This window comes from Pongo pygmaeus, chromosome 10 (assembly GCF_028885625.2).
Source record: "Pongo pygmaeus isolate AG05252 chromosome 10, NHGRI_mPonPyg2-v2.0_pri, whole genome shotgun sequence".
NCBI lineage: Eukaryota > Metazoa > Chordata > Mammalia > Primates > Hominidae > Pongo > Pongo pygmaeus.
The window spans coordinates 53,204,196-53,215,658 of NC_072383.2; the positions used below are offsets into that span (position 1 = coordinate 53,204,196).

Sequence of the window (11,463 nt, forward strand, 5' to 3'; positions counted from 1 at the left end):
ATGTACGTTTTATTTTAGGGTTTTAACAATTCCCAAATTTTAAAGCAAAGAGATGAAACTAAAGCGAATTATTTTAATGTAGCTTATGAGTTGCAGAAAAACATTTGGCAGTATAAAAAACAGTCATATATCAAAAAATAATGCAATCCAATAAAAAGGCACAACTCAGAATGAGTTAAAATGTTTAATACACTATAAATTAATTACTATAGAAGATTAATAAAGAAAAGTTATTCTATAGTTCGTTGACTAAAATTTATAAAATAATCTTATTTGGCCATTTTGTATAAATAGATCAAGGGAGCTCAACGTACTAAAACATGTACATATATGTTATTTATATTCTCACTATAAACTTCTGCAGATCAACAAGTAAAACCTATGATGTTGGATAAATGAAACATGCATGAGAGTGTTCATCATTAGCTGCTTTTTTTATTGAATGCTGCAGTTCAAATTTCTTTGACATTTACATGTAGTTTTGGAGAAATCCAGAAGTTGGTAATGAGAAACCACACAGCAATAACAACATTCATCCTTCTGGGATTGACAGAAGATCCTCAGCTGCAGGTTCTGCTTTTCATGTTTCTATTTATCACCTACATGTTGAGTGTAACAGGGAACCTGACCATCATCGCTCTCACCATGTTGGATCCCCACCTGAAAACATCCATGTACTTTTTTCTCCAAAATTTATCTTTCTTAGAAATCTCATTTACAACTACCTGTGTTCCAAGATTCTTATACAGTATCTCAACTGGGAACAAAATAATAACATATAATGCATGTGTCATTCAGCTATTTTTTGCAGACCTCTTTGGGGTAACTGAATTTTTTCTTTTGGCTACCATGTCATATGATCACTATGTGGCCATCTGCAAACCTTTGCATGATATGGCAATCATGAGCAACAAAGTGTGCAAAACAATGGTTATTTGTTGTTGGATGGCAGCACTTATGATTACCCTCCCACCACTTAGCTTAGGTTTTCATCTAGAATTCTGTGCCTCTAATGTCATCAATCATTTTGGCTGTAATGCATTGCCTATTCTGAAAATATCATGCTCAGACACATCATTAATTGAGCAGATGGTTGTAGCTTCTGCTGTATTAACCTTTATTATCACTCTTGTATGTGTAGTTCTCTCCTACAGATATATCATAAGAACAATTCTAAAATTCCCCTTCTGTTCAACAGAAGAAAAAAGCCTTTTCTACCTGTTCTTCACATATTACTGTGGTTTCCATCACTTACGGCAGCTGCATCTTCATCTATACCAAGCCATCTGCAAAAGAAGAGGTAAACATTAATAAAGGTGTGTCGGTGCTTATTTCATCCATATCACCTATGTTGAATCCTTTCATATATTCTCTTAGGAATAAAAAGTTAAGCCTTTCATGACTCACTCAAAAAAATTGCATTTCTCTTAAAAAAGTAAAGTGTACCTAAGTTGATAAATCAATACAAAAGATCTGCTTCATATTTTTCATAAAGCCAATAACCAACTTTGTAAATTCTTAGTCTATAGAGCAATCAAGTTGACTGCACAACCATTTAATCATTAATTTTTTATTAATTTACTTACTGAGAAATTAATTATTGAATAATATTCTATGATGGACAAAATATATCACTTTTAATCCTTAACCGGATTAAACCACTCTTTTTTCCTTCTTTCCAGTTGATTTTCTCTGATAATTTTAAAATATGGGTGTGAAGTCATTTTTTTCCCAACTTCTATGAGAAGTCTTTTTTTTTTTTTTTTCCTTGGAGACAGATTCCCACTTTGTGGTCCAGGCTGGAGTGTGGTGGCGCCATCTTGGCTCACTGCAACCTCCACCTTCCAGGTTCAAGCAATTCTCATGACTCAGCCTCCCAAGTAACTGAAACTACGAGCATGCGCCACCACGCCCAGATAATTTTTGTATTTTTAGTATAGACGGGGTTGCACCATGTTGGCCAAGCTAATCTCAAACTCCTGGTCTCAAGTGATCCACCCACCTCGGCCTCCCAAAGTGCTGGGATTACAGGCGTGAGCCACTGCACCTGTCTATGAGAATTCACTCTTAATCAAGATACAAATTCCTTCCCTCACTGAAAAAAAGTCAGATTTAACTAACAAACTAAAATATCTACTGCAAAAAGAGAAAATTTAAGGAAAAATATTAAAAAGAAAACATAAGTAAAAGAATAGCTTTATGGTACAGTTAACATGAAAGGCTTAATATCATAAATATGTAGGAAGTTTCTATGAATCAAAAAAGGCAACAAATTTACTATAAATACCAAGAAAATATTAGATATTTATTTTACTAGAAAATAAAATTACCTATAGCAGTAGGAAGGGATGCACAACTTCACTATTAGCCATAGATTTAAACATTAAAGTCATGATATACATTTCACCCATCATATTTGGACAAACTAAATTTTTTGTATGTTCAATATTAGCCAGTATGCTAACACTTAAAGTAAAACATACACGTTAATGCACAATTTACTTGAAAACATTGCAATTTATATTTACTAACAGTACATATAAGATTTCACCTAGAAATCAACATCTAGGGATTTATGCCAGAACCTACTTGCCAATTATTATACTCATTGCAGTCATTTTGTAATAGTAAAAGACTGAAAATAACCAAATGAACATCACTTGGCAACGTGTAAGTCAATTAGGGAATTACAGCATAAGATGTAGTACTTATCAAATGATATAGAACTTGATCTTTTATAATGGAAGGATATTAAAAATTTTAAAAACTGGCCTGGCGCAGTGGCTCACGCCTGTAATCCCAGCACTTTGGGAGGCCGAGGCGGGCAGATCACAAGGTCAGGAAATCAAGACCATCCTGGCTAACACAGTGAAACCCCGTCTCTACTAAAAATACAAAAAATTAGCCGGGTGAGGTGGCGGGCACCTGTAGTCCCAGCTACTAGGGAGGCTGAGGCAGGAGAATGGCATGAACCCAGGAGGCAGAGCTTGCAGTGAGCCAAGATGACGCCACTGCACTCCAGCCTGGGTGACAGAGCGAGACTCCGACTCAAAAAAAAAAAATTTAAAAACTATTTGCAAGATAATACATACATCATTATGCCATTTAGGAAAAATAAAATCCTATGTTGATCATAAATGCACAAAAATAGATAATACCTGTTTTAGCCATCCCTTTCCCACACCACAAGCACCAAATACAATAATCATGCTGCACAATGCACAGAACATATTTGATAAATGAATGAACGAATGAATAATTGCCTGTATGAAAGTTTGAATATGTGAATAAATTGTTCTGTGTAAATAGAAATGAAATGTAAAAACACACTGTACAGTTTACACCATTCATCTTGGGAGAATAGTGAGTGATGTAAAAGTCAAGAATATCCATCTGTTCTCTAAGCCCATGTCATTTGTTTCTATTGGTAATATCTGACAAATGCCTCTTGCTTTGTTTCTCAGCCTACATTAATCTTTGGGGTTGAAGGTAAAACACCCAGTGAACAACTTAATCAAATTGAATGTTTCAGGAAAGTTGTTTCCATTCCTAATTTCAGTGGAGAACCTCAAAACCCCCCAATTGTTAATTATTGCATTCTATTACCCAATCCACAGTGTTTTTAATTCAGGGTTGTGATCTAAATCAGGCCAATCAGAGTTAATCAAGACTTCTTCTGGAAGTCTGATACATTGTACATTCTTTCTCCGACATGGTGTGAAAAAGTAATGTCTAACACTGCTATGGTTACAGTTTCTATCAGCGAAGGAACTACCCTGAGTACCAGGCCAGCACACAGATAAGGTTAGAGCACACAGCTCAGTGAGTCATACAGAGATAGAAACAGTACCCTTATTGCCTCATGGACCTCTGGATCAAACTATGAGAAAGGTTAATTCCACAAGTTATATGAACTCAGTCAATAATTTATTTGGAGTATTTGTATGTATATTGATGTATTTCTTACACCAATATAGATTTTTTTGGTAACTTGCCAGTAAAAGATACTTATTCATGAGAAATTTCTACCAAGAGTAGCAGAAAGAGGTGACAGATCTAAAAATTGTAATTGTACAAACCAATGTAAGAAAGGAAAATTTCTTATACTGTAGTGAACAAATGGTTAAACTGCCACCAGGCTTGTGTTGAGAATGCAGGATTTGTGTCTAGCAAAACTACAGGATTAGGGGACACAGTGGAAAAATTTTAGGGTGGTTGACTCTAAGTAGCTTTCTACAGCCATCAAAATGGTCATATAATAGAGAAAAATAAAGCTTACTTGAAACTGACTCACACAGAAAAAAGAAAAGATATTAAATTATTTCTCAGAATTCCTGTAAATCGGTAATCTGCAGCCTTGGATTCCTCAGGGATCTAGAACTAGAAATTCCATTTGACCCAGCCATCCCATTACTGGGTATATACCCAAAGGACTATAAATCATGCTGCTATAAAGACACATGCACACGTATGTTTATTGCAGCATCATTCACAATAGCAAAGACTTGGAACCAACCCAAATGTCCAACAATGATAAACTGGATTAAGAAAATGTGGCACATATACACCATGGAATACTATGCAGCCATAAAAAATGATGAGTTCATGTCCTTTGTAGGGACATGGATGAAATTGGAAATCATCATTCTCAGTAAACTATCGCAAGAACAAAAAACCAAACACCGCAGATTCTCACTCATAGGTGGGAATTGAACAATGAGAACACATGGCCACAGGAAGGGGAACATCACACTTCGGGGACTGTTGTGGGGTGGGGGGAGGGGGGAGGGATAGCATTGGGAGATACACCTAATGCTAGATGACGAGTTGGTGGGTGCAGCGCACCAGCATGGCACATGTATACATATGTAACTTACCTGCACGTTGCGCACGTGTACCATAGAGCCTAAAGTATAATAATAATAATAATAATAATAAAAAGAAAAAGTCAATTTTGTATATTGCAAGTTAAAGTTAATGAAAGCAAGTCTAGAATAAAGAACTCTAGTAAGAAATAATATGGGATATGGGACTCCACAATAGGTTTGATTACTCAGGCACTGTACCACAGTAAATAATTTTCATGATGCATCCCCTGCTACAACTAGTAAAGATTGACTCCAGTTTACAAAAGAGTAGGAGGGATCCATTCTGGAGACACAAGGCAGATTAAAGGTGCGTCCCTACACCTGGCCCCTTATTTGAATTGTCTCCAGTTCATGATCAAGTCTAAGACAGTTACCAATGAGAGGTTTGAATAAAGCACCAGAAAAGAGCTAGATGTCATGTCACAAGTCCTCAGATTCATTTCTGAATCTGACTTGAAAATATCTTCAGCTTTGTTTCTGTAATGACTTGGCTCATAAATGATAAGTGAATGGGGATATATTGTCAAGATAACATGGGAGTCTTTAGTTTATTTATCATTTTTTCCCTTCATGTAATATTTTGTACTGTCAAGTAATAGCAAAGAGCACTATCAGAGAAGAATGCAGGAAACCATAGAGCATTACAACATCATGAAACCAGACTGATTCATCCAGAATTCTTCCTCTTGGCTCGTTTTGGCATATGTTGTCTTGAAACTACCCTTATCGCCACAACTCAGCATCTTCAGCCCTTTCCTACCAACCATTACATTCAACTACCTTTTAAGGTAAAGTCCCATATTTACTATAGTGTTTATTTATTAAAAATTTAACATAGATTTTACCTGTGCTAGTATTTTTATTAGAATTGCTTTGCACAAATTTAAAATAATGCCTATTATTTTTACTGTGTGACATCACCTAATACAAAGCTTTTCATGGTTGCATGTATTGTGCTTTTGCAAAATACCAATAATTTAAGCTCCTCCAATGCCAAAGAAACACCAAGTCTGTCCAACAGCTTATGATTGCTTAGCTCCTCAGAAAATCTCAAGGGGCATACACTCCCATTTTCACCAAGAAGTGAACTGTTAGTTTTGTACAAATCCCTGTGGTGGAAAGCTTTAGTGCCCATTTCAAGTATGTGCACTCTGACAAGATGAAGACTATTTCCCAAATTTCAAAACCACGGGAACCTGGATTGGCCGCCAATTGATTCACTCCAGTTAGGCAGTTAATTCTTGCTATGCCTTCCAATTAGAACATGACACAATTTATGGACTAGTAACTGCTATACATTATTTTCCTTATTATTCCAAACATGGAATAATGAAATGAAATGAAGTCATTTTCATTATCACCTTCTCTCTCTACCATAGTATTTTCGGTGTGTTGGATGTGGCCAATGTTATTTAACAATAACTTCCATATCTGAGGAAAGATGCACCTACAACTAATAAAAGTAATTCAACATTATCCAATATTCCTGGACTTGAAGGAAAATGCACTTTGGGTTTGCCTTTTGAGAGTTATTTATTATGTTCTATGCACCCTTGAGCATTTTCAAAACCTTGTATACTAAAATGTGTACTATTTCAAAGGATAAATGTTGTGATACATAAATTGTATCTCAATTTATTTTAAATATAATTTTAAAGATTTTTAAAAAGCATACGTAGAGGAAGAAGCATGCTTGTGGAAACTAGGCTATCAAAAAGGTATACATATTGTAATAAACATGCATTGTTTTAGTTTCAGTTTTTGTTTTATTCTGCTCAGCACCTTTTCTCCTTTCTCATAATAAACCATACAAGGCAAAACAAATAGACAAACAAACAAAACAGGTTTATCTTATAGTTGACTACGAGATTAAATGATGTAGTCTAGGATTATTCACATAGTATGTTCTGTTTGTCTAGCTACCGTAGTGCCTTGAAAATGACCCTATGAGAACAAGCAGATCTTAATTTTTCCTGAAAACCCTAGGTACCAGACTACTTTCCTTCTTCTCATTGATGTTATACAAGGATATTATATACAGAACTGCTGTCACAAGTATTGCTACTATAAAGGGAGCCAGCATGAGGATAAAAAGTCATACTGAGAAGAGTAGAACCTAGAAATTCTTAGGGAGGTGGAACCAGAAAAAAAAAAAAGTGACACGAATTTCTGAATCATAGTATACCAAGCACCAGCCCTACCATCAGACTTTCTGTCTCACCTCAACCAACAGAGTCTATTGTCTCTAACAAGTTGAAAATAGGTGTCTCATATGTGCAACCAAAAATTTCTAGCTGAATCAAAAGCTTTGTCACCCTACATGTCTCCACAGCACTTTGGGTTTTCCTAGGGTTACTAACAATAGAAGTCATAACAGATTGTTTCAGTACTTTGGGTTTTCCTAGGGTTACTAACAATAGAAGTCATAACAGATTGTTTCAATAATGGACTAGGGAGTCATGGTTCCCTTGTTGTATCATTTGCAAAATGATACAAGGAGAGGTGGAAAATGCTTGTACATTTGAGCTTGCCTTCCCTCCTTCTGCTTTTGGAACACAATTATTATGTGAAGATGCTAGGGCTCACCTGCTGGAAATATGTATGGCCTATCCAGAGCCAACACCAACCACCAGACATGTGAGTAGGACTACCCAAAACAGATCTGCCCTCAGTTGACTTACTAAATAATTGGTAATACCTGACTGAGCCAAGCCAGCATCCCTTGGAGTAGAGAGGAGCTACATCAGCAGAGCCCTGACCAAACTGACAATTCACAGAATTATAAGCAAAAAAAAAAAAAGAAAAAAAAAGGTTGTTAGTTTAAACCACTAAGTTTTAAAATGGTTTGCTCTGCAGCAAAGGGTAACATATAGAAACTGGCCCAGAATAAGGTAAGCAGAAAAGAAATTTACTGCAAAATGTAAATGCTCTGATAAATTTAATTAAGCAAGCCTAGAATGTGATCATGAGCAGAGATGAGATGAGCAGTAGGAAGGGTCTTTCCCAAAGACTGCAGATACTGTCCAGAGTTCTCGTCTGCTAAAAGCAACTTTCATTTGAAGCTGTTGCCATTGAGCCAGATGTTGGCAAGACTGTAGGAATATATGACATGCTTCGGATCTGTGTCCTCTCCCAAATCTCATGTCAAAATGTGTTCCTCAATGTTGGAGTTGGGGCCTGATCGGAGGTGATTGGATCATGGGGACAGATTTCTCACGAATACATTAACACCACCCCCTTGGTGCTTTCCTCATGATAGTAAGTTCTCGTGAGATCTGGCCATTTAAAAGTGTATAGCGCCCCCCACCCCTTGCTCTCTCTTGCTCCTGCCCTGGCCATGTGACATGTCTGCTCCCCCTTGGCCTTCTGCTATGATTGTAAGTTTCCTGAGGCCTCCCCAGAAGCCAAATAGATGCCAGTGCTATGCTTCCTATACAGCCTGCAGAAAAGTGAGCCAATTAAACCTCTTTTCTTTATAAATTACCCAGTCGCAGGTATTTCTTTATAGCAAGGTGAGAACAGCCTAATACAATATCTAATCTCATCTTCCTTCATTTTTATATCACTCACTAAGATTTGAAGTACCAGTTTTAAGAATCCAATTAGCTCATCTAAAACCACGTACCTATGCCCTGGGTTTTGCAGGGAGTAAAAGTGAGGGAGAAGGAAAGGAAAAATTACTTGGGTAAACAACTAAGAGACCAGTCCTTAGAGAAGCTGCCTGCCTGAAAAATTAGAGCTACAGGCAAAAATAGATCCGCCTGGCAAAAATTCAGACTACAGCTGCACAAATAAGCCACAGATAGGCAGACAGGCAGACAAAGTCCAGCATACAAGCCCTTTGTTCTTTGTATGATTAACAAGCTCCCAGGAAAAAGTTTCCTCCTCTTTTCAGACAGGTACACAGTGGGCTCTGTGGCCTCTTGCACAGGGAGGAGGCGAGCTTACCTAAAACAAACCCACACTTACACAGACAAAAAAAGCTGCGCTTTGTGCTTGCCTAGAGACATACCCACAGCTGCATAAGATAAGGTGAGCTGCACAGACAGCTTTACTGATAAGAAGCTACTTGAACTGCTACAGAGATGAGAGGAGTTTCTTATAAAAGCTTCTGAATTCAACCGTAAAAATGGAAATCCACTCAGACTCCCCACACCACTGCGCAGAGCTTTCTTCTTTCACTTATTAAACTTTTCCTTCAACCTGACCTTTGTGTCTGTGCTCCTTAATCATCTTGGACATGAGACGAAGAACTCCAGATAATACCTCACAGGAGAGACTATTACATTGTGGTGCATTGGTGAGACTGTAACAGAAGGACATTCAAAATGTATATTTAAAATGTATGCTTCATCAACTTTGTGAAGCTAATGAAAATAAATAATGTATGCTTTTGTACATTCATTTTGTATGTACAAACACATGAATATTTCAGCTGGTGAGGGGTGTGTGTGTGTGTGTGTGTGTGTGTGTGTGTGTGTATGAGACAGAGACAGAGACAGAAAGACAGAGAAGGCTTAAGAATCCATTTGTCTTTACCCTAGGGGATAAAATTTAATTACCAAACATTTCATCCAGCCCCTGCAAATTTCTTGATCTTTTTTGTTTGTTTTGTTTTGTTTTGTTTTTTGAGACAGAGTTTCACTCTTGTCGCCCAGGCTGGAGTGCATTGGCACGATCTCGGCTCACTGAAACCACCGCCTCCTGAGTTCAAGTGATTCTCCTGCCTCAGCTTCCCAAGTAGCTGGCATTACAGGCACCCGCCACCATGCATGGCTAATTTTTGTATCTTTAGTAGAGACAGGGTTTTGCCATGTTGGCCAGGCTGGTCTCGAACTCCTGACCTAAAGTGATCCACACACCTTGGCCTCCCAAAGTGCTGGGATTGCAGGCATGAGCCACTGTACCTGGCCAAATTTCATGCTCTTTAGATGCTGCTCAATCTTTCTCTGGTTTTCTCATGATCCTATTTTAATTTTATGCAAACTTCAGATGAAACTAATCATCAAAAATATGCCTCAGCAAATCCAGTATTTGATAAAACAGAAAGGTAAAAGAAAATAAAAATTAGCACCTAATCACAAGTCCATATGTTTTATTCATGTTTCCCCTCCTATGTTACTTATCCAGATTACAATTTCCTTCATCTAGCATTTTCTCAGCTTTTTACACTTAGCTGGGTGACCAAAACCTTTGTTGCTGAGAAATAGTAGTGTTTGTTCATCTTGCTTATGCTTGATTTAAGTACATCTTTATCACATGTGTTTTATCCATATATCCTCCTGCTCTACTGTAGTAGTGAATAAATATATTTTCACTTAATAATCAGATTAAGTCACCTGCTTAACACATTGTTTTCTTTTGCATGTTTATATAGTGGTATTAGATGTTCAAAATAGTCATCATACAACATATGTTAGTCTGATACCATATCTTTGCCATTGTGAATAGTGCTGTGATGAACATATGTGTGCATGTGTCTTTATGGTAGAATGATTTATAGTTCTTTGAATATATACCCAGTAATGGGATGTCTGGGTCGAATGGTAATTCTTTTTTAAGTGCTTTGAGAATTTGCCAAACTGCTTTCCACAATGGCTAAACGAATTTATATTCCCCCCAGCAATGTGTAAGTGTTCCCTTTTCTCTACAGCCTCAGTAGCATCTGTTAGCTTTTGACTTTTTAATAGTAGCCATTCTGACTGCTGGGAAATTGTATCATTGTGGTTTGGGTTTGCATTTCTCTGATGATTAGTGATGCTGAGCATTTTTTCATATGCTTGTTGGGGCCATATGTATCTTCTTTTGAAACTTAAATATCCATCAACAGTAGACTGGATAAAGAAAATGTGGTACATATACAGCCACAGTATACTATGCAGCCACAAAAAAACGAGATTATGTCCTTTGCAGCAACATGGATAGAGCTGGAAGCTATTATCCTAAGCAACCTAACACAGGAACAGAAAACCTAATACTGCATGTTCTCACTTGTAAGTGGGAGATAAACACTGAGTACATATGGACACAAGGAAGAGAACAACAGACACCGGAGCCTGCTTGAGATTGGAGGATGGGAGGAGGGTGAGGATAGAAAAACTACCTATCAGGTACCATGCTGATTACCTGGGTGATGAAATACACCAAATCTCCATGACACACAATTTACTTATGTAACAAACCGACACATGTACTCCAAACCTAACATAAAAGTGAAAAAAATTAACAAGTGTTAGTTTGTTTAAAACATTCCTCCTTCAGATATTAAAATATTTACTCAGCTGAGTACAGTAATGTAAAATTTAACTGCTGCAGACAAACTCTAAAATGCCCCCCAATGATCCCTGCCTTCTGACATCTCCACATTTGTACAATTTCCTCCTTTTTAGTGAAGGCTGGACTAGAGATTTGCTTTGAACGAATAAAGTAAGACAAAGATAATATAATGTTACTTCTATGACCAGGTTACAAGAAACTGCAACCTCCATCTTGCCAGCAAAAGTTCCCTACTGCCTTTTTGTCTTTCCTGCTGGAGAGGCCTCATCCCCTGTGGCAAGGATCCGAGGGTTACCTCCAGCCTACGGTAAGCAATGGA

At 37.3% G+C, this 11,463-nt stretch overlaps 1 protein-coding gene across 1 annotated transcript; it reads left to right on the forward strand.

The window, feature by feature from the left end:
- Positions 1-504: 504 nt before the first annotated feature.
- On the forward strand, positions 505-1,439 carry LOC129010328 (olfactory receptor 6C68-like). Its single transcript, XM_054444371.1, is given in 3 exon segments — positions 505-1,182; positions 1,184-1,389; positions 1,391-1,439. Coding segments are annotated over 3 exon segments (933 nt in total).
- The last annotated feature ends 10,024 nt before the right edge of the window (positions 1,440-11,463 follow it).